Raw genomic sequence first — 23854 nt, 5'->3', positions numbered from 1 at the left:
ATTCTGTTTGAATGTTATGTATGGAGAAATTTGACTAAAATTGTATAGAATAAGTTACAACGAGTGGGAATGAAACAACCCAGTTCTCCTAATTCAAAATTGGAGAGACTGGATTTCAAGTCAGTGGTGTTAGAAATTACATGTCCTACTGACTAGCCATTTGCATATCTTCCTCTCCTCTCATGAGCAGTTCAAACTGCAAGTAAGATTAATAAAGGCTTCTTCTGTGCAGGGGATTGTGAGACCGCCCATTGGATGATCAAACCCGAACTCTTCTTCAGCCTGACTCAACAAGTTCTGGAATAAAGGGTTCTTCAAGTATGAGATTGGAACCACAAATCGCTTCTTCTGAACTTCTCCCACATAAACAGCAAAATAGCCTTTTGGTACATTTTTGGCCTCTGCACCCTTGCGCGCTTGCTGCAGGGTTTGCTTAGCATTAACAATCCCAGGCAAGCGAAAACCCATGACTCGTATGATCAGAGAAAAGTAATGGTAAGGAAAATGGTACTCTGAGATGTGTTAGAAAAAGATATCTTTGGCAGTGGGATGCCATGTCCCTATGATGAGTAGAATATATATAGAGGAAGCATGTTCTGTATCGCCAGTATTCTCAGATGGAGTTGGTGTGAATAGAAGTCCTTGATAGGGTCCATCTGTGGACATTCAACACAAGGGATCACATGGCTTTGTCCACCAACTAATAATAAGATTTTGGTGGTCTTAATCCTAAAAATTTATTGAATGACAGACTCGTCATGGCCTACTGCTTAAATTTAGCAGAACAAACTGGAGAAGCCCACTAGAAACTGTTTGCTATTTCAACCAACTTGTAGGGACTACATTCATTTGGCTAACCATAGCCTTCCAGTGATATATGTCTGAAGCTTGTTGGTGTTCTGATAAACACGAAAATTACCAGTAATTCATTTCTTATGACATTAGCAGACAATAAGATTGAGACACAAATCATCATCAGTTCCTGCGATGGTGTTTCTTGGAATAAATTAGCCATATAGGCAATCATATTATTCAGATGTCCTTGTCCATGTGTTTCTCCTACTCAAAGTTTGAAGGCCTCCTAGAAAGATTATCCAAATTCAATATGAAGGGTCGCTTTTTCTAATAACAATTCCAAGCAAATGAAAACTGGGATGCCACATGACAGCAATGATCTCTGTTTTGAGCTTCACATAAAGAATATGAAGGATTTCTTTTGACTTTGACTTTGTTTTTTTTTAGAAGAAAAAAACCATGCCATTCCCTTGTATTCTACTCTTAACACTACAAGGCCATTTCTGTTTCACAGTTTTTTGGTTGGATTGAAAGGTGAGGTCAAGCTATGGAGAACTCAGTCGAAAATGAATTGTTATTTACATAGCTATGAATGGTCTAATATGGGATGGCAGCACCTATGAAATTAAGTGAATAGTAATAAGAAAGTTACCCATGTGGCCAATGAAGTCCCCATTCTGTCTCCTCCCCAAGAAGACAGAAAGGAATTAGATTTTCTCAGGCATGCCTCTAATGCATGAATAGATTGAGCTTTGTACTGTTCTTAAATCAACAAGAGGTTTCTCCATATCTGGGGTTTCAAGTGGATCCTTTTTTCGTAGTTCTCTAATAAACGGCAGGGCATATTATGTACATATACACCTTTGCAATTACCGTCTATGAGGTGGAGGATAAAGCCTTGAGGAGCTAATGTTTCTCAATTTTTGGAGATGAACTGATCTCCGAGCTAGATAAACAGATGAATTCCAATGCGGTGTGTCCAATTACAGATGTGATACATGGAGTCTTGCAACTGAGTTCCTTGATTCAAATGCATGGAAAATGCTTAGGAGGGAAGGCTTGGGACATGTTCAGGTTTATGAGGAATTCAGACAGGAGGGGAAAGAAGAGAGATATTACCCTGTCTAGTTCAGGTTTATGGGAATTCAGACATGAAGATTTGTAAGATTTTCTCGTTTGTCTTCCAGCATCTGGCTATACTATCTTTTAGTTCATGAATCATTACTTCATGTCAGAACCTGGTCTGCACTATGATTTTGTGATTGATTTGCCCTGGACAGTGAGTTAGAGGATGTAATATATATTTCAACAATTGGGCTACTATATTCCAAGAGCTACTACATAAGGCAGAAGAATAATTTGGATTTGATCATCTAATGGTGGTCTCAGAATTCCTTTCAGAGAAGATATTTTCCTCGATCCTACTTCTCGTTTGACTGGGCTACATGTATAAAAAGAGCTTTCCGAAGGAAATGAAAAGAAAAAACAACAATGACTTTGTAAGGAAGGAAATGCAATCCCATGTACATTTTTTCTCCTTTGTCCTCCTCAAAAGTCTTTTCTAAGAGAAAACAGGTTTTCCAAAATAAGAACAATACCATATATATGGGATATGAAATATTTGACTTGACTGTTGAAATAAAAGTCTTCTTTATTCAATTCATGTTTTGCTTGGGTTTGGTCAATATCAAGTATGTTTGAGTCTAGACATCAGCATCTTTTGAATTATACCATATGTTATGTTGGTTCAACGAGTCTATTCAATCTTTCGCCTCTCTAAATTCAGGCCAAAGACTCAGACTCAGCACTAATCTCTCACTTGTATGGTAGCAAAAAACATCACATTAGAAGATAAGTCTGCTCTGATATTTGGTACTGTCATAACCTATAACACATCTGGTACTTGTGGTCTGCTATAGTTTGTAGCATTTTGTCCATGAATATGAGAAGTCTGGTCTGCATTTTAGTCCTTCTAGTTATGTTTTTGTCCACATGATCAATTCGATACATTATAATCAGTGGGATGCAATACAATGATAATAATTTTGAGTGGGGCTACTCTGTTTGTTCTGTTAAATGGTAGGCCAAGATGTACCAACAAATATATGAAAGCATCAGAGGCAAGACCTTGTGATGCCCTGTGATATATCTTCTTTAAGGGACCTGGACCCCCATTGCAATTGTCTTTTCATCATTCATTCCATTTGAGAAAACTGGCCTTATTGCATTTGTTCTATAAATACATCTATTCTATGGGCATATCCACCAGGTATCAAGGCTTTTCTTGCTTCCCAAAACCTAGAAATCTATTTCTCACAACCACTTTAGTTTGAAGACTAAGTTTGAAACTTATGGCTATCCGTTTTCAGAGGATTATTCCTGCCAAGCAGATCCTAAGACGCATTCTTCCATCTCCAGAGCCCACAAATGTGCCCAAAGGCCATGTTCCTGTCTATGTTGGAGAAACTCAGAAGAAGAGATTTGTGATTCCAATTTCATACCTGAAGCATCCTTCATTCCAAAACTTGCTAAGTCAGGCTGAGGAAGAGTTCGGGTTTGATCATCCACTGGGGGGTCTCACAATCCCATGCAGAGAAGAAGCCTTCCTCAATCTAACTTGCAGCTTGAATTGCTCATGAGCAAGGAGGAAAGTCACATAAGGATCAGCCTGGAGGATACCAAATCTATAACACCATTGACCAGAGAAACCAACCCAACAATTTTTGAATTATGAGTTGGTTTTTTTTTTCCTTTTTTCTTTTTCCTTAAGAGAACAATGTATATTTATTCTATTTTTCTGGAAAACAAGTTTGCAACCAAATTTGTTCATCTTAATTTAATAGCTTTACCTTTTTCTTATGCTATTTGTCTTCCCCTGACAGCCATTTAGTAAAAGTTATTGCCATAAGACCAAAACCATTTAAAGAGTTACTTCATTTGCCCTTCAAAATCTATCAATCTTTATTTAAACATTTCGGTTTCTACTGGTAAAACTAAATCTTCAACTAAGGGCATATTTGGTAACATCTTAAGAAAGAACAACTTATGATTATGGTTATTAATAACATTAAATAAAAAATTGAAGTTTTAATATCCTATTCCTGTTGTTGTAATTGATGGCTTAGAAATAGTAGTGAAAAATGTAAATGTAATCTCAAATGAATGGCCTTCTTTGAACCTTCATAAATCAACATCATCTAAAAGGCAAGTGGTGCCCATTTTGTCATGTCTATTACAGTTTGGATTCTTCAAACTCATCAGAAACCAATCAGCATGATTGTAGAAGTGCTAATGTTGATTATATCTTTGATAAAGCATCTGAACAGAATTTTAGAACTTGAATCTATTGAGAAGGATTATGTTTGAGTCTGAAAACCGAGTAAGGCATTTCCAATGGTAGGACAAATGGGGATGGGAGACGGGCATTGTTTTATTATCAATATCCATTCCTTGCCAGTTGCCATTACATTTTCCTTTGTTTCACTTTGTTGTTTAACACCTTGACAAGGACTTTAAATAATATGACTTCCTATATGGATAATTCATTTCAAGAAACATCATCACATGAGCTGATAATTTGTGTTTTTTAGAACCCCAACAAATTTCAAACATACACTATGGGTGAGCTATTCTTAGTGCATCAATGAACATTGTCCCCACCTGTTGGCTGATATAGATCAGAGTCAGATTAATTGCCAGATAACTAAACAAGTAATTTCAAGTGGGCTTTTCAAATTAGTTTTGATAGTTAAGAAGTAGGCCATGATGATCCCAGCAAATAAATTTCAGAAGGAAGACCACTGAAAATCATATTATTAGTTGGGAAGCAAAACCATGTGAACCCTTGTCATGAATGTCTACAGATGGACCCTAACATTAGAGACTTCTCAACACCAAAGAATATTGGCCATACAGAATTTGCTTGCTCTATATATATTCTACTCATCCTATGGATATGGTATCCCACTGTCAAACTTTTCTTATTCTAAGAGATCTCAGAGTACCAGTTTCCTTACCTTTACTTTTCTGAGTCCATAGAAGTCATGGGTTTTCGTTTGCCTGGAATTGTTAATGCTAAGCAGATCCTGCAGCGGGCACATGTGGGTGCAGAGTCCAAGAATGTGCCTAAAGGCTATTTTGCTGTTTATGTGGGAGAAATCCAAAAGAAGAGATTTGTGGTTCCAATCTCATACTTGAAGAATCCTGCATTCCAGACCCTGTTGAGTCAGGCTGAAGAAGAGTTCGGGTTTGATCATCCAATGGGTGGTCTCACAATCCCATGCACAGAAGAAGCCTTTATTAATCTCAGTTGTTATTTGAACAGCCCATGAGAGGAGAAAGATATGCAAATGACTAGGCTCTAGGATGCAGAGTCTCTAACGCCATTGACTCATAAACCAGTCTCCATTTTTGGATTAGGAGAACTGGGCTGTTTCATTTCCACTTGTAAAATTATTTTATACATTTTTTCTGTAAAGAAAGTTGATAGCCAATTCTCTTCATATAAAAGGATCAAATAGAATCTCTTACTTTTCTGCTTTCCCATTGATTTAATCTGTTTCCTCTGTTCTCAACCTAGAGCTCAAATTTCAATCAAGGATTGCTTTGCAATATTGAATTTCATTTCCTTAGAATAACATCATCTGTAACAATAGCACTCTGGTGGTTAAAATGGATCCCACTGCCTAGGGGGTAGTGGGAGACACTTCATGTGCTCTTCAAAAGGGTGTCCCTTGCAAGTTGGTGTACTAAAGTAGCGCATTGCCAGTGATTTCTGTTGGAGATATGTTAACTGTTGTTCTCTTTTTAGCTCCAGCTATGAATATACCTCGAATTCCTTTATTGTTTATCTGAACATTATTTAATATCAGAGATGATCAGTGATTTAAAATTTAGAGTGTATATATTCATAATTCATCTGCATCAACTGATCTAGTATCTGTTCTGTCAGGAGAGAATCATGTTCAAATCACTTGGTAGGATTGACAGGTGAGTTCAAGCTGGGGGAGACCCAATTAAAACCAAGTTGTTATTTAGATAGGCTTGCATGTCTAATATATGGTTCCTTGCTAAGAAGACTGAAAAGAATCAGATGTCTCAAGCATGCTGCTAGTGCATGTACATATTGAGCTTTGTACTGTTCTTAAATCAAAGAGAGTTTCTCCTATCTTCTTGATTTCAAGTGGGTCACTTTTGTGTACAAACATTCATATGCATCTACTATCCAAATATCTTCATACCACTCCTTCCACAACTTATTCAAATATACCATTCCTTCTATATATACTCGTATGCTAGTATTACAATCAACATAGGTGTTCAAATTCTCTACTTCCAAAGCTTTCTCTGTTTTGCAAGCCCAAGCTTGTTCATTCTTCTGTTGAAGAGATTTACCTATAAAAAATTATGGGTGTCCACATTCCTGCTGGCCTTGTTCATGCTAAGAAATTAAATTCTCCACAAATCCATTATGACTGCAAGAGCAGTTTCAGCAGCTGCAGATATTCAAAAGGTTACTGGAACCTACCTTCATTCCAAGTGCTTCTCCGTAAGGCAGAAGAAGAATTTGGATCTGATCATCCAATGGGCTGTCCCAGAATCCCTTGCAGAGAAGATATTTTCCTCAATCTTACTTCTCATTTCACTGTTGACAACTTTGTAAAGAATGAATGCAATCCCATGTATATCCTTTTCTCCTTTCTGTATAACTTTTTTTTTTTTTTTTGAGAGCGAGAATATAGGTTACACTACATGAGAAAATGACAGAAATTACGTTGTCATTTCTTTCTTGTTTATTTCACCTGATGAATTGTTTTTGAGAGACCAAAATGCTATATTCTCTGCTATAGTTATAGCTCCATCAATTTAAACAACGCAAGGTACCATCAAGATCCAGCAGTACTCACCATTTCTAAAAGCTGCAACATGATTTCCTATTAAGAATGCATTTAGACACAGTGTGTTTTCTGAAACAAATCTCCAAATATATGAACATATATAAATATATATATATGCTAAGTTATATACAGGCTTCTAATCATTTGCAATTCGACGCTTTAGTCGCTAAGATTCCTTATCTTGTTGCCAAGTACTTAGGCTGCTAGTGGTGGTACTTGGTCTAAGAATTGAAATTTTTGAGTTGACCAGTGAAATGAAAGCCTCCTTTATCCAATTCATGCTTAGCTAGGGTTTGGTGAATCTGGTCGGTTTGAGTCTAGACATCAGATCATGGAACAATAACATATGCTCTGCTGGTTCAATGCTTCCATTCTATCTTTCATCCCAATAAATTCAAGATGAAAGGTCAACCTCAGCACAAATACCCCACCTGTGTGGCAACAAGAAAGATCATGACATCAAAAGATAACTTGGCTGTTCTGATATGCAGTAGTCTTAAGTTATAACACAGCTAGTAATATCAGCTGGATGCAATACAAAATAATTTCAAGTGGAGTGGGGCTCTGTTGATTGTTTTGCTAAGAGGTAGGCAATGATGAAGCAACAAATGTATATCAGTATGAATGCTGTCAAAATCTTATTATTAGTTGGGAGGCAAAGCCATGTGTTATATCCTCTTCAAGGGACCCCATTGCTGTAGCCTCTTCACTATTCATTCCATTGGAGAATACCGACCATATAGCATTACTCTATAAATATACCTCTTCTAAGGGCATATCCATCAAGTCCCAAAGCTTTCTTGTTTTCTAAACTCTTAGAATCCATTTTTCATCATCACTTTCGTTCAAAGAACTAAGTTTGAAACTCATGGCCATCCGTTTTCAGAGGATTATTCCTGCCAAGCAGATCCTGAGACGCATCCTTCCATCTCCAGAGTCCACAAGTGTGCCCAAAGGCTATGTTCCTGTCTATGTTGGAGAAACTCAGAAGAAGAGATTTGTGATTCCAATTTCATACTTGAAGCACCCTTCATTCCAAAGCTTGCTAAGTCAGGCTGAAGAAGAATTCGGGTTTGATCATCCATTGGGTGGTCTCACAATCCCATGCAGGGAAGAAGCCTTCATCAATCTAACTTGCAGCTTGAATTGCTCATGAGCAAGAAGGAAAATCTAGACAGTACCAGCCTGAAGGATATACCAAATCTCTAACACCATTGACCACAAAAACCAATGCCAGCAATTTTTGGATTATGAGAATTGTGTTTTTTGTAGTGAAAACAATGTAAATTTCTTTTATTTTTCTGTAAAGAAAATTGACAGCCATATCTCTTCGTCTCAATTGAATAGCTCTGCTTTTGACTTATATTTTTTCCTCTTGCAACCATATAGTGAAGGTTATTGCCTTGGATTTTCCAAATGCATTTGCAGCAGATCAACCAGACAAAATCTACATAAAGGATTACTCCATTAGCCTTTATAAATCTCCTCTGGCTTGTTAAATATTTCAGATTCAATCATCCTGCTAAAAAGTCAAATCTTCAACTAAGGGCATGCTCAACAACATTTCAAGAAAGAAGAGCTTATGATATTTCTTAAAAACATTTCAAGTTTATGGTGAGATGTTGAAACTGAAGAACCAAGGAACCATGTCTTGTACATGGAGTATTAGGGCAGGGAAGTAGGTGTAGAATAGAAGCTTGGCTTGCAGAGTTGGTGATGGGTCAACAACTTTCTTGGAAGGATAGATGGGTTAATGGTATGATTCTTATAGATCATACCCTGAAACCTCTGAACAATACTGATTTGGAAAAAGAAAAAAAAGTTAGCTGCTATCTAACAATCCAAGCAATTGGGATTTGGCTGCTTTGGCTGGAATTCTTCCTGATCAACTCTTCCAGGAAAGTGAAGTCATTCCCCTCAATTTTCTTGAAGATTTGACAGATTTAAGGCACTAGGAACCATCTACTTCAGGTATGCTCTCTTCCCAATCTTTTCAGAATCTGCAGGGAAGGATGACTCGAATCTGCAGGGAGGAAAAAGTTGGTTAAAGAAGGCCTGCTGTCTCAGCCAATTGTGACTTTCGTGATGCCTCTATAGACTCAAATCTACATTTCTTTAGGGAATGTCCTATCATTGAAGGCATTTGGATTAGTACTTCGAGGAATATTTGACCAGAACAGCTTCTTCTCTGCGCCAATCAGAGATGGGATCTTCCTCAATCTTAAGAAAAGGATCAGTGGAGATCATGACTTGCTTACTATTTCGCTGCAATTAGCTGGAAGGTCTAGGTCCAGAAGAATTCTAGCTTAAACAAGGATTAATTTCAGCGGCCTGTTGACCCATTAGGAGCCATATCTCTGCAAGAAATGCAATTAAACCTTTCTAACAGAACTAATTTTCAGAAAAGAGAGACTGCCATGATAAAAAGGTAGAGCAGAAGTTGATTCTCAAACTTCTATAGTCCTCACCCAAAAGAAGATACATGCAAGGAGTTTTCATGTCATCCAAACAAAAGCTTGTCAAGAGATAAGCCATAGAAGCTGGAAGTGCAAGGTTCTCAAGTTGTTTAGAGAGGCCAATTGGGTGGGTGACACATTGGCTGACATGGCTTACATCCAAAGATTTAAGACCTTGTTTAAAATGATTAATTGATTAAAAGAGATGAAAGATTCCAAATTTGTAAAATTAACCACTCGCGTTTTTTTACTTGAATAGTAACTCAATTTTTGACATAAATATCCTTCAACATTTTAAATATTTACATTTGTGTTTTAAAATAAAGGACCGTTTTTACGAGAAAAAAGTAAGAGCATTCTTGTTTTTTTAGGATGAAAAAATGAAGTGTTAGTTTTACAAACTTAGGATGATTTCATCCCTTTTAATCAAATAATCATTTTAAAAAATAATTACATAAATACGATGAATGATTAAAAATAAAAGCACTACATATAAAAAATTATTTTTTAAACATTATTAAAAAAATATAAAAATAAATATATTTAGATAATAAAATTTTATTTCATGTTAACCATTAAAAGTTATATTTTTATTATTTAATAGAATTAGAAATATCAATACATTAATAAATTTTATTCTTATCATATGATTTAATTTATCAATATTAAAGATAAGATGAGGAAATATATTTAAAATTTTATAATTATTTATATTTTAAATTTTATCATTATTTTATTTTTAATAAGATTTAAATTATATATTTATGATGTCATTAGTTTGATGACTGTTCAGAGTCAATAATTTTTCTGGTGCAATTACCAATATCATAATGAAAATATTGCTTTCATCCCTCCAAATTTTTAACTTCGAAAGGTTTTACCAACAAAATAATAATAATAATAATTTTCTTCTTATTATTATTATCCTTTTTATAGTCGGAGATTAGGAAACTTATAGAGATATTATTTCAAATTTTTCTTGAAAATTGTAAATCTGTTGAATATAGTTGAGAGTCGATCTTTCATACCAATCAATTATATTTGAGACGTTAGCTTTATATAAACCATGAGCCAACCTTTTGATCTTCGAATCACACCCGTCCAATTTTTTTTCCATGTTATAATTTCTATTAATCATCAAAATGGAATATTTTCCATTAATCATCATAATGAAATATTATAATGGAATAGTAAACGCCAAATGGAATAGAAAACTCTTAACTCGGTATCGAATACTATTTATGATAAGTGTCATTGTCTTATACTTTAAGATTATGTTTCGTTTGTTAATATAATATAAGATTTATTGATGGACGAAATAAACTCACTGCATGAGCCAATGCATAGCATTCAAAGAAGCTGACAGCCGATTGATCATCAAGTGCTGTATTTAGCTCTAATGCCATCGATATCATCCTGAATCAAAGGTTTCGTCTCTGCAGTACCCGTATAAGCATACATGTTGGCTTTCACCACTTGACTGTGCCCAAGTCCTAGAAGATGACCTACTTCGTGGGTAGCAATAGTCTGCAAATCAAAAGAATCAGCAAATGCACCTTCCACCCAATTCTCTTCTCCATCGAAATGGATGGTTGCATTAGTTAATGATGGACCGGCGTAAGCCAAGATTCCTCCAGGCCCATCAAGGGGTGGTGCAGTTCCCTTATCCCTCACTTGGAAATAAACTCGGATTTTAGCAAACGATTCCTCTCGAACCCTCTCGAAGGTGAAGTTTGAAACAGCGGTCCATGCTTCAAAACCCCTTGTGATTGGCTCCTCTGGGTGGGAGTCTGGGAAGACGATATAGTGGATATGCATCTGATCGCGGGGCCATTTCACTCTCCATGGTTCGATAGTATACTGGGGGTTAATACTGTTTGTGCCAGTGGGGTGGTCCGGGACCCCGCATCGAGGCTTGGACATCAGGGTGGCTGTTGGGGCGTCTAAGCTTCCAGTGGGCTTGAGATGGTAAAAGGTCTGAAAGGCTTTGAGGGAAGATTCCAAGGTATCATCGAAATCATCGCTATCCATTTGGGAATAATGGGTAGAGCTCAAGTAGCCGTAACGTTCAAGGTACTTCTTCACCATCTGGATGCCTTCGGTTTTGTCTCCCTTTTTAGACCCCTCCAGATGCTTGAAAGACCCAAAGCTCTCCAGATGCCTGAAAGGCCCGACGCGAGAGGGGCTTGAAGAAGTTGCCTGAGAAAGGAAAGGGAGAAGGAGAGAAGAAAGAATGAAGGAAAGCAGGAGAGAAACCCTAGGCGCCATGACTGACCACCTTAGCGTTACATCACTCCAATTAGGTGATCATTTTATAGGCAATATTCCTCGGAAAATTATGGAAGGTGAATGATCTGTGCAACTGTATTGCAGCCTGTCTTGATTTCTTAATTAATCCAACTGAGATTATCCAAACATTATTACCATATAAGGACTTGGGTCTGAGGATATTGCTAGATTTTAGTATAAGTGGAAAGGAAAGCTACCCAAAATGTGGGCAACAAATGGAGTTTCTAGGAAGAATCAACACAAAGTCATGAAGGTTAATTCAGGATTAGTAATTCTGTCACGAAATATTGAAATTGCTGTTCAAGAATCAAAGGGTTATATTAATTTCTTCTCATTTTTAATTAAAGAAAAACATAAAGAAATTATTATTATTATTATTATATATGAAAGGAAATCATGTCTTCCAATTTCCAAAATAACAAAATATTTCTATGCATGCAATCTTCCATTATCAACCTTTTATTTTATTTTATTTTAATTTTCTTATTTCTTTATTTAACAGACTATATAAAGGTCCATTAACAGAAGGTTTTGAAGATTTGATAAGAATATTATTCCTCCATAGTTTTTCCATTTTTGAGAATTTCTTGAGGATTGTTTGACCATTTGATCAATTGTTGATGCCTGAGGATTAAATGAAAGGAGGACCAGTCAAACACTGGGGAAAAGTCGTGGAAATGAAGAAAATCAAAATCAAATTTTACCAATTTTTAATTAAAAAAAATTGTTAAATCCACATTCTTTTAATAATCTCACTATAATTTAAAATAGGTTTAAGAGTGATTGTAAAAAACGTTTTTAATATTTCTAACATTTAAATGATAAAAAATTTTGAATATTATAAAGATTAAAAGTGTTTATTAAAATCACTATTAAAGGAGCTCTTAGATTAATTAAAAAAAGTATTTTGTTCTATTCTTTTACCTGTCTAATTCTTTTTATCTCTCTCGAATATTCTACCATGAGACCTCGAGCTACAATTCAATATATAGATGGACATATCCCATCCTTCGTCAAAAAACCAATCAGCCTGCTAAAAATCAACTTCCAACCCGTCTCCTATTTTTTCAGCCTATTATGATCTTGATTCTTAATAATTGATTTCTATAAGGAAATAATATTGGGGTGATCTTGTTACCTCAGAAAATCGAGTGAAATGCTTGACCTGTCCAGAATCAATGTACGGATACATGATGACATCCTGAACTTGACTGTGAGAAAGTCCTAGAAGATGGCTTAGTTCATGGGTAGCAACAGTCTGCAAATCAGTACACTCAGGAAATGAGCCATCCCCAACTCCTCTTCTCCATGGAAATGGATGGTTGCATTATTTAATGATGATTCGGCGTAAGCCAAGATTCCTCCAGGCCCATCAAGGGGTAGCGCAGTGTTCCCTTATCCCTGACTTGGAAGTAAACTCGGGTTTTAGCAAATATTTCATCTCGAACCCTGTCGAAGGTGAAGTTTGATACACCAGCCCATGCGTCAAAACCCTTTGTAATTGTCTCCTTTTTTAGATCCCTCCAGATGCTTGAAAGACCCAAAGCTCTCCAGCTTGAAGGACCCAAAGGGTGAAGTTGCCTGAGAAGGGAAAAGGAGGAGGAGGAGGGGAGAAGAAAGAACCGACGAGAACAAGAGAGAAACCCTAGGCGCCATGGCTGACCACCTTGGCGTTGCAGCACTTCCATTAGGTGTTTTATGAACATTGCTCAGAAAATTATGGAAGATGAATAATCTGTATTGTAGCCTGTCTTGATTCTCTCAACATTGCTGTATATAGAGTTGGACTGAGGGTATGTATTCAATGCTAGATTTCAATGTTACTGTAAAGGAAAACTAACCAAATAGGTGATTGTCCAGAAAAGAAAAGAAAATATTATTATTATTATTATTATTATTATTTATTATTTATGTAATCTTTGATCATCAACCTTAATTTAAGAAATTATCATAGAAGTCCACATTTGAGACTCACTACATCACTTCTCTTTGTAACAAGCAGGTTTTGAAGATTGGTTAAGATTCCTCCGTGATTTTTCCTTTCGAGAATTTGTGGACTAGTCAAAGATCCGGGAATAGTTGTTGAAATGAAGATCGAAAATGGAAATCCATTAACCAAATTTTAGGTAAGAAAATGGAAATCAATCAATGATATGTGTCTAAAGGAACCCCATTGGTATGCATGAATTGAAAGAGAGGTTTGCAGAGCCAAAAAGAAAACCCATGTCGACAATAATCGGATAGAATCATATTGGAGGGAAATGACTTTGTGGGGTTGATGCAGTTGAGCAAGGTGGTGAAGGTTTTAGAGTTGTTTCTATGAAGGCATGTGGTGCTCTGAAAACCAAGGGAGATAAAGAGCAAGCCTGTTCTAAGTAGAAGGCCATGAAGCTTCTTAATGAATCTTACATTCTTAGTTTGAGAACAATGATGCAAGTATCCATTCATGGAATCAAACCTCTGTGTAGAATGCCAGTTGGACATCAATGGCGGAAACCAATATGGCTTTGGGATTGCAGACTATCAATCAAAGTGCTTTATCATATCAAAACGACATCGTATTCGGAATCCCCATCCATACATGCCTCCATTCCTGACTCAAGGTGGAGGGTTCTCGTTTCACTCCAAGGCCACGGAGAAAACGCCATTGTTTACTTTTCTCCGTTTAAATTTTACTAACAAAACGGCAGTGCTTAACTTTCTCCGTTTTTTATATTTCCAATGAAACGGCGTCGTTTTGAGATTCTCCGTTTTTTTTCCCTTCTTGAATCAAGCTGTACCCTTGCAGCTAAGTAGCTAACACAGGAACATAGAATTTAACTGCAACTCTTTTACTTACGTGAGAAAATCTTTGACAATCCTACTTCCATTTTCCATAAGATTTGATGGGTCTAATTGTTTATCAAATGTCCCAAATATCCCAAAAAAATTTCATGAGAAAGAAGAAACAGAAGAGATTCTATTTGAATGTTTTGTATGGAGAGATCTGACTCTCAGCTTTGTCTATACAAAAATTTATAGATTGCAATGAGTGGAAATGAGACAACCAAGTCGTCTTAATTCAAAATTGTGGAGACTGGCTCACAGGTCAATGTTGTTAGAGATCCTCTGCTTTCATCAGCAATTCAAACTACAAGTGACATCAATGAAGGCTTTTTCTGTGCATGGGATTGTGAGACCTCCCCTTGAATGATTGAACCCGAACTCTTCTTCTGCCTGACTCAATAAGTTCTGAAATGAAGGGTCCTTCAAGTATGAAACCGGAACCAGAAATCGCTTCTTCTGGTCTTCTCCCACATAAACAGCAAAATAACCTTTGGGTACAATTTTTACCCCTCCACCCATCCGCACTCGCTGCAGGATCTGCTTAGCATTAACAATCCCAGGCAAGCGAAAGCCCATGACTTCTATGAATTCAGAAAAGTAATGGTAAGAAAAATTGTACTCTAAGATGTCTTAGGATAAGAAAACTTTGGCTGTGGGATGCCATATCCTTAGGATGAGTATAATATATATAGAGGAAGAAAACTCTCTATGACAGTCTGCTCAAATGGAACTGGTGGTGAAAAGAAGTCGCTGAATAGGGTCCATCAGTGGACATTCAAACACAAGGGATCACATGGCTTTGCCTCCCAGCTAATAATAAGGTCTTGTTGGGATGCATTCATGGCCTACTGCTTAATTAACAGAACAAACTTGAGAAGCCCACTTGAAATTGCTAAGTATTTATTACTATATGCTGATCAATGACTCTGGATTTGGATCAACTGACATGATGGGGACTCTGGATTTGGATCAGCCAACTGGTAGGGACTATATTCATTCCATAACCCACTGCCTTCCAGTGGTATATGTCTAAGCCTGTTTGGGTTCTTATAAACACAAAAACTACCAGTAATTCATTTTCTATGAAACTAGCATACACTGAAAAGAAACACAGATGTTCATATGACAATGTTGCTTGAAACAATAGCCATATAAAAAATATTACTGTACAAATGTCACTGTCAACGAGTTTAACAACAAAGAGAATGTAAAATAAAGTCAATTAATCTTCCTGCTCACTCATGGGCAATTGAAACTGTAATTTAGATCTTGATATTCTAAAAAAATGATGACATTTTGGCTATATTATAGAAAGGAACACCTAAGAGATAGCAACTTGAAATGGGGTTGTTTACTTGTTTTCAGTTTCCCTTGCTTCATTAATCTTCCTACATAACAAGCCCTTTTTTCTTATTCAGGTTGAGTTTGATTCAAGTTGCAGCAGTGGACATTCATAAAAAAATGATTTGTTTCATGTAATTGGAATTGAAATATCAAGCATTTGTTAGAATTTCCTAATGCAAGCTTTTGGGAGACAGAGTAACAACAGTATATCTCTGTTTTGGGCTTCAGTTCAAAAATCTGAAATCAGAATGTGATAAGGAAAAACTTGTACAGAATGGCTGCTGGAAGATAAAAGAGAGATAAGGTAAAGTAAAGCCATTCAATTAATATGAAGACATTTGACTGTCCACTTGCTTTACAGAAAAATACAAGAAATGTACATTGTTCTCAGTACAAAAAGACCTATTTCTCAATGGTGCAAAATTTCTGGGATTAGTTTTTGGAGTCAGTGTTGTTAGAGATTTGAAGTCCTTCAGGCTGGTTGTCTTTAGATTTTGCCTATTGCTCATGAGCAATTCAAACTGAAAGCTACATCAATGAAGGCTTCTTCTCTGCATGGGATTGTAAGAGCACCAAGTGGATGATCAAACCCGAACTCTTCCTCAGCTTGACTTAGCAAGTTCTGGAATGAAGGATGCTTCAAGTATGAAATTGGAATCACAAATCTCTTCTTCTCAGTTTCTCCAACATAGACAGGAACATGGCCTTTGGGCACATTTGTGGACTCTGGAGAAGGAAGAATGCGCCTCAGGATCTGCTTGGCAGGGATAATTCTCTGAAATCGGATGGCCATGATTTTCAAACTTGGTTCTTCAAACTAAAGTATTGGTGAAAAATGGATTCTGAGAGCTTAGAAAACAAGAATGGTTTGGGACTTGATGGATATGCCCTTAGAATAGGTATATTTATAGAACAAATGCTATATGACTAATATTCTCAGATAGAATGAATGATGAAGAGACTATAGCAATGGGGTCCCTTGAAGGAGATATATCACCAGGGATCACATGGTTTTGCCTCCCAAGAAATAATATGATTTCGATATCTTTCATACTGTCATATATCCGTTTCTTCATCATGGCCTACCACTGAATATAACAAACAGCAGACGACCACTTGAAATCATTATTTTTGTATTTCATTATAACATACATCCACCCGATCATTAGGACATACTGGACAAAAAGGCTATATTCTCATGTGATGATGTTTCTTGTTCTACGCAAGTGAAGAACCAGTGATGATATGGTCCACACTCTTCCGCATTAAATCTAGAAGAAGAAAGTTTGAATGGAATCACCAAACCAACATATCATATGGTATTGTTCTATGATGCTTTATATAAAGAATTCAAAAGCAAGACAATGAATGAACTTCAAGAACTCCAAGTCTAAATGCAAAGCATGCATTATCCATAAATGGGCACTCTGAGCTGGATTGCAACATATGCTCCCAAAATACCTAGACAAATTTATTGATTATTCTTGGTTTTCTGATCCTTACTGCCTCACCATCTTGACTTGCAACAAGTTTCTGATATTTAAAAGCATCTCAAATTTGACCGTTGAAGACAAACTATTCCTGTTTTCTTATCTAGAAAATGTTAGTACAATGTTTTTCAAGGGTTCTTCATCAAGTTTGACTGAGGGATGCAGGAGTTCAAAATAAAAGTGCCGTTCATTTATAATTCAAGGAAAGGGGAAAAGCTCAAACGATGAAAATGAAGAAGACAAAAGGAAGATCATATTCATAGCTTAATTTTTTTTCCCTTGTAAAGTAGGCCTAGGTGCATTTAAAACAGCACTATGCAAATCAACCTTTTGAAAAAGCACCCTTGGCACTTCAAGACAGAAATTGAGTTATGTTCTGTTTTGATTTTGAATGGATACAGACTATAACAAGAAATGGTTCTTAAAGATGTCTTGGGATAAGAAAACTTTAACAGTGGGATGCCATATCCTTATGATGAGTAGAATATATAGAGTCCAGAGAAGTCTCTAATAGGGTCCATCTTTGGATATTCAACACAAGGGTTCACATGGCTTTGCCTCCCAACTAATAATAAGATTGCTGTGGTTTTCATTCTGACATTATTTGTCAGGATTCATCTTGGCTGACTGTGGATTTGGATCGGCCAACTGGCAGGGACTATATTCATTCCAGTAGCCATAACAGACCTGTGGCATATGATGATGTTGCATGAAATAATAGCCATATAAGAAATCATATCATACAAATGTCCTTGTCAATGTTTTTAACAGCAGAGAGAAACATAGAAGAAATGATGACATTTTGGCTATTTTGGAAAGAAACAACTAATGCATAGCAAACTTGACCCAGTGAAAATAGGGTTATTTTCAGTTTCCTTGATTAATTAATCGTCCTATTTATCAAGCATTTCTTTCTTATTCAGGCTGAGTGTTGATTCAGGTAGTGGGCATTCTTCATAATGAAACCAGAATGAGAGAGCATCTGTATTTTTATTGCAACTGAATCTGCAAACAATGGAATACCTTATATTGAATGGATGCTGGAGGACAAAATAAGATAAGGGAAAAGAGCTATTCTTTTAATATGAAGAAATTCAACTATAAACTCACTTTACAGAAAAATGGTGGAATTTTACATTGATATCACTACAAAAGGCCTATTTCTCCATGTTTTAAAATTGGTGGGATTGGTTTTTGGGGTCAGTGGTGTTAGAGATTCAGAGTACTTCAGGCTGGTGGTTTTGAGATTTTCCTCCTTGCTTATGGGCAATTCAAACTGCAAGTTAGATCAATGAAGGCTTCTTCTCTGCATGGGATTGTGAGACCACCCAGTGGATGATCAAACCCGAACTCTTCCTCAGCCTGACTTAGCAAGTTCTGGAATGAAGGATGCTTCAAGTATGAAATTGGAATCACAAATCTCTTCTTCTCAGTTTCTCCAACATAGACAGGAACATGGCCTTTGGGCACATTTGTAGACTCTGGAGAAGGAAGAATGCGCCTCAGGATCTGCTTGGCAGGGATAATCCTCTGAAATCGGATGGCCATGAGTTTCAAATTTAGTTACTCAGAAAATTGATAGTGGGAAATGGATTTCTAAGAGTTTGGAAAACAAGAAAAGCTTTGAGACTTGGTGGATGTATGCCCTTAGAATAGGTATATTTATAGAACAAATTCTATAGGGCCAGTATTCTCAGATGGAATGAATGGAGAAGAGATTACTACAATGGGGTCCCTCGAAGGAGATATGTGACAGGGGATCACATGGTTTTGCCTCCCAACCAATTATAAGATTTCCATATCTTTCATACTGTCATATATCCATTGCTTCATCATGGCCTACCAGTTGATAGAACAGACAGCTGAGGACCACTTGAAATTTTTATCTTTGTATTGCATTCTACTGCTATAACATATATGCAACTGATCATTTGGATATACTGAAACAAACAAGATGTACTCTCATGTGACGATGTTTCCTGTTCTGCACAAGTGAGGAACCCGTGACGATCCGAGCTTCAGCATTAAATACGCAGAGAGGAAAATTTGAACAGAAGCAAGACATTAACAACATATCACATGATATTGTTCTGTGATGCTTTACACAAAGAACTCAAAAGCAAAACTATGGACCTTGAAAATATGTTGTTCTAGAACTCCCAAAGTCTAAAATCAAAGCATGCATTATTCATAAATGGGCACACTGGATTGTTTTCCAACATTTACTCTAAAAGTTCTAGACAAATTTTTATGGCACAAAGTTTGACCTCAGGGGACAAAAATATTCATGTTTCCTTATCGGGAAAAGGATTCAAGTTCTCATCTATACATAGGTCTATCAATACTATAACTTCTTTCAGCTGAATTGCTTGGAACGGGTTGCTTCTAGCTTTTGAAGTGCTTCAATGGAGGGATTAGCTAAGAGATGACAAGAGAAGGAATCATAAATTAGTGATTTCTTTTCTTCAATTTCAGAAGTGTGTCTCTGATCCTATGTTTGAGATAGTGATTTCCCAGAAGATTAGTGCTTTTTAGCTTGAATATCTAAGGTTTAACAATTCTCTAATATCCCAAATCCTACAAACAGTTCTCAATATAATTCAAAAAATTCCAAGGTCTTTGTAGCCATTCCATATCTGGTTTATTCTCCAGCTTATAGTAATTGAAAAGAAAATCCTGGATTGAATATTTTGATTTTGGTTGACTCGAGTGAAAAATAAATCACATTATGCCCAAATAGTTATGATATGGGCACATGCATACTGGTCAATACACCAATCCATGCCTAAGCTTCTGAGGCTTTTGGGTTACTCAAATTTTAAATGGAAACCATGGGAAACAAAATCAACAGGAAAGAAAAAAACAGAAAACCAAGAGATTCTTTTTGAACTTTTGTATGGAGAGATATTTCTCTCAAATTTCTCTCAGAAAAATGTATAGAACAATTTTACAATGAGTGGAAATGAAACAGTCCAGTCCTCTTAATTCAAAACTGGAGGGACTGCTTTACAAATTACAAGTCAGTCAATGTGTTAGAGGTTACTCATCCTATACACTACAATGTGAATCTCTCTCTTCTCCTCTTATGAGCTGTTCAAACCACTGGTAACATCAATGAAGGCCTCTTCCGTGCATGGGATTGTGAGACCTCCCATTGGATGATTGAACCCGAACTCTTCTTCAGCCTGACTCAACAAGTTCTGGAATGAAGGGTTCTTCAAGTATGAGATTGGAACCACAAACCTCTTCTTCTGGGCTTCTCCCACATAAACAGCAAAATAGCCTTTTGGCACATTTTTGGATTCTGCACCCTGCTTAGCAGCAAACATCCCAGGCAAACGAAAACCCATGACTTCTATGGATTCAGAAAAGTAATGGTAAGGAAAATGGTACTCTAAGATCTGTTAGAACAAGAAAACTTTGGCTGTGGGATGCCATATCCTCAGGATGAGTAGAATATATATAGAGCAAGCAAGTTCTGTATGGCCAGTATTCCCAATGGAATTGGTGGCAAAGAGAAGTCTCTGATAGGGTCCATTCATCACAAGGGATCACATGGATTTGCCTCCCAAATAATAATAAGATTTGGGTGGTGTTCATACAGAAATTTATTTGCTGGGAATGGTTGTGGACTTGGACCACCAACTGGTAGGGACTATATTCATTCCACTAACCATAGCATACCTGTGGTACATGTCTGAAGCTTGTTGGAGTTCTTATAAACACAAACTACTAGCAATACATAGTCCATGAAACTAGCATACACTAAAAGGGAACACGAATTATCAGCTCATGTGATAATGTTGCTTGAAATAATTGACATAGAAGGAATCATATAATATAAATGTCCTTGTCAAAGTGTTCAACAATAGAATCAAACATGAAGTAAATGTAAATTAACTTAGCAGTCAAAAAATTATTGAAGGATTTTGATTCTAAATTCATTTGGGATTTCATGGTTTTTGATATTTGCAGTTAAAACAATGGCATTTTAGCTGTTATGGAAGGGAACACCTAACACATAGCGATCTTGACCCAGTGAAATGGGGTTATTTTCGGTTTCTGCTGCTTATTTTCTCTTCCTCTTCCTATTTAATAAGCCTTTTTTTTCTTATTAGGGTTGAGTGCTGATTCAGGTAGTGGACATTCATAATAATGAAACCAGAATGAGAGAGTATCTATATTGTCAAATCCCAAGTACTTAAATATTGGGCCATTGGATTTCTAGTATTTGTATTGTAAATGAATCTGCAAATTAATGGACTAACTTGTACAGAATGGCTGCTGGAGGACAAAAGAAGATAAGGAAAAAGTAGAGCTATTCAATTAACATGAAGACATTTGACTGTAAACTTGCTTTACAGAAAAGTACAAGAAATTTACACTGTTCTCATTACAAAAAAGGCCTATTTCTCAATGAAGCAAAATTGATGGGACTGGTTTTTGGGGTCAGTGGTGTTAGAGATTCAGAGTCCTTCAGGCTGGTGGTTTTGAGATTATCCTCCTTGCTTATGAGCAATTCAAACTGCAAGTTAGATCAATGAAGGCTTCTTCTCTGCATGGGATTGTGAGACCACCCAGTGGATGATCAAACCCGAACTCTTCCTCAGCCTGACTTAGCAAGTTCTGGAATGAAGGATGCTTCAAGTATGAAATTGGAATCACAAATCTCTTCTTTTGAGCTTCCCCAACATAGACAGGAACATGACCTTTAGGCACATTTGTAGACTCTGGAGATGGAAGAATGCGCCTCAGGATCTGCTTTGCAGGGATAATCCTCTGAAAACGGATGGCCATGAGTTTCAAATTTAGTTACTCAGAAAATTGATAGTGGGAAATGGATTTCTAAGAGTTTGGAAAACAAGAAAAGCTTTGAGACTTGGTGGATGTATGCCCTTAGAATAGGTATATTTATAGAACAAATTCTATAGGGCCAGTATTCTCAGATGGAATGAATGGAGAAGGGATTAATACAATGGGGTCCCTTGAAGGAGATATCACCAGGGATCACATGGTTTTGCCTCCCAATAAATAATATGATTTCGATATCTTTCATACTGTCATATATCCGTTGCTTCATCATGGCCTACCAGTTGATAGAACAGACAGCTGAGGACCACTTGAAATTATTATCTTTGTATTGCATCCTACTGTTATAACATATATGCAACTGATCATTTGGATATACTGAAACAAACAAGCCATATTCTCATGTGATGATGTCTTTTGTTCTACACAAGTGAGGAACCAGTGACTATCCGAGCTTCAGCATCAAATACGCAGAGACAAAAATTTGAACAGAAGCAAGACCTAACCAACATATCACATGATACTGTTCTATGATGCTTTATATAAAGAACTCAAAAGCAAGACTATGGACCTTGAAAATATGTAGTTCAAGAACTCCCTAAGTCTAAAAACAAAGCATGCATTATTCATAAATGGGCACACTGAATTAGTTTCCAACATATACTCCAAAATTTGTAGAAATTTTTTTCTTAGTATTTTTATGGCACAAGGTTTAGCCTCAGGGGACAAAAATATTCATGTTTCCTCATCAGGAGAAGGATTCAAGTTTTGATCTATAGACTATACATAGGTCCATCAATACTATAACTTCCTTCAGCTGAATTGCTTCAAATGACTTCCAAAGTGCTTCAATGCAGGGTTCAGTTAAGAGATGAGAAGGAGTCATAAATTAGTGATTTCTTTTCTTCAATTTCAGAAGTATGTCTCTGATCCTATGTTTGAGACAGGACTTCCCAAAAGATTTTGCTTTTAAGCCGGAATTTCTAAGGTCTAACAATTCACTAATATCCCAAATTCTAGAGACAATTCTCAACATAATTCCAAAAATTCCAAGGTCCTTGTAGTCGCTCCATATCTGGTTAATTCACCAGCTTATAGTGATTGAAAAGAAAATCCTGGATTGAATATTTTGATTTTAGTTGAATTGAGTGAAAAATGAATCACATTATGCCCAAATAGTTATGATATAGGCACATGCATACTAGTTAATCCATCAATCCATGCCTAAACTTCTGAGCTTTTCGGGTTTCTCAAATTTTATGTGGAAACCAGGGGAAACAAAATCAACAGGAAAAAAGGGAAACCAAGAGATTCTGTTTGAACCTTTGTATATATGGAGAGATATTACTCTCAACGTTCTTGCAGGAAAATGTGTAGAATAATTTTACAATGGATGGAAATGAAACAGTCCAGTCCTCTTAATTCAAAACTGGAGGGACTGCTTTACAAATTACAAGTCAATGTGTTAGAGGTTACTCATCCTATACCACTACAATGTGACTCTCTCTCTTCTCCTCTTATGAGCTGTTCAAACCACTGGTAACATCAATGAAGGCCTCTTCTGTGCATGGGATTGTGAGACCTCCCATTGGATGATTGAACCCAAACTCTTCTTCAGCCTGACTCAACAAGTTCTGGAATGAAGGGTTCTTCAAGTATGAGATTGGAACCACAAACCTCTTCTTCTGGGCTTCTCCCACATAAACAGCAAAATAGCCTTTTGGCACATTTTTGGATTCTGCACCCTGCTTAGCAGCAAACATCCCAGGCAAACCAAAACCCATGACTTCTATGAATTCAGAAAAGTAATGGTAAGGAAAATGGTACTCTAAGATCTCTTAGAACAAGAAAACTTTGTCTGGTGGGATGCCTTATCCTCAGGATGAATAGCATATATATAGAGCAAGCAAGTTCTGTATGGCCAGTATTCTCAACAGAGTTGGTGGTA

General features: G+C 36.6%; 7 protein-coding genes across 7 annotated transcripts; 2 read left to right on the top strand and 5 right to left on the bottom strand.

The window, feature by feature from the left end:
- Window positions 1–6: 6 nt before the first annotated feature.
- Window positions 7–530, bottom strand: LOC117911268 (auxin-induced protein X15-like). The gene has a single exon (XM_034825567.1). It carries the CDS (start codon window positions 466–468, stop codon window positions 181–183), a length of 288 nt encoding a protein of 95 aa, XP_034681458.1. The 5' UTR covers window positions 469–530; the 3' UTR covers window positions 7–180.
- A 4241-nt stretch (window positions 531–4771) lies between these two features.
- Window positions 4772–5413, top strand: LOC117911271 (auxin-induced protein X15-like). The gene has a single exon (XM_034825569.1). It carries the CDS (start codon window positions 4839–4841, stop codon window positions 5124–5126), a length of 288 nt encoding a protein of 95 aa, XP_034681460.1. The 5' UTR covers window positions 4772–4838; the 3' UTR covers window positions 5127–5413.
- Window positions 5414–7488: 2075 nt separating this feature from the next.
- LOC117911257 (auxin-responsive protein SAUR21-like) lies at window positions 7489–8057 on the top strand. Its single transcript, XM_034825557.1, has one exon. The coding sequence runs from the start codon at window positions 7561–7563 to the stop codon at window positions 7846–7848; it is 288 nt and encodes a 95-aa protein (XP_034681448.1). The 5' UTR covers window positions 7489–7560; the 3' UTR covers window positions 7849–8057.
- A 7857-nt stretch (window positions 8058–15914) lies between these two features.
- On the bottom strand, window positions 15915–16470 carry LOC117911265 (auxin-responsive protein SAUR21-like). The gene has a single exon (XM_034825564.1). It carries the CDS (start codon window positions 16398–16400, stop codon window positions 16113–16115), a length of 288 nt encoding a protein of 95 aa, XP_034681455.1. The 5' UTR covers window positions 16401–16470; the 3' UTR covers window positions 15915–16112.
- Window positions 16471–18155: 1685 nt separating this feature from the next.
- LOC117911256 (auxin-induced protein X15-like) lies at window positions 18156–18727 on the bottom strand. Its single transcript, XM_034825556.1, has one exon. It carries the CDS (start codon window positions 18643–18645, stop codon window positions 18358–18360), a length of 288 nt encoding a protein of 95 aa, XP_034681447.1. The 5' UTR covers window positions 18646–18727; the 3' UTR covers window positions 18156–18357.
- A 1283-nt stretch (window positions 18728–20010) lies between these two features.
- LOC117911275 (auxin-induced protein 15A-like) lies at window positions 20011–20512 on the bottom strand. The gene has a single exon (XM_034825574.1). It carries the CDS (start codon window positions 20445–20447, stop codon window positions 20181–20183), a length of 267 nt encoding a protein of 88 aa, XP_034681465.1. The 5' UTR covers window positions 20448–20512; the 3' UTR covers window positions 20011–20180.
- Window positions 20513–21399: 887 nt separating this feature from the next.
- On the bottom strand, window positions 21400–21984 carry LOC117911253 (auxin-responsive protein SAUR21-like). The gene has a single exon (XM_034825553.1). It carries the CDS (start codon window positions 21892–21894, stop codon window positions 21607–21609), a length of 288 nt encoding a protein of 95 aa, XP_034681444.1. The 5' UTR covers window positions 21895–21984; the 3' UTR covers window positions 21400–21606.
- Between the last annotated feature and the right edge of the window lie 1870 nt (window positions 21985–23854).

The sequence above is a fragment of the Vitis riparia genome, chromosome 3, assembly GCF_004353265.1.
Source record: "Vitis riparia cultivar Riparia Gloire de Montpellier isolate 1030 chromosome 3, EGFV_Vit.rip_1.0, whole genome shotgun sequence".
Taxonomy (NCBI): domain Eukaryota; kingdom Viridiplantae; phylum Streptophyta; class Magnoliopsida; order Vitales; family Vitaceae; genus Vitis; species Vitis riparia.
This window is presented reverse-complemented; position numbering and strand designations above follow the sequence as displayed.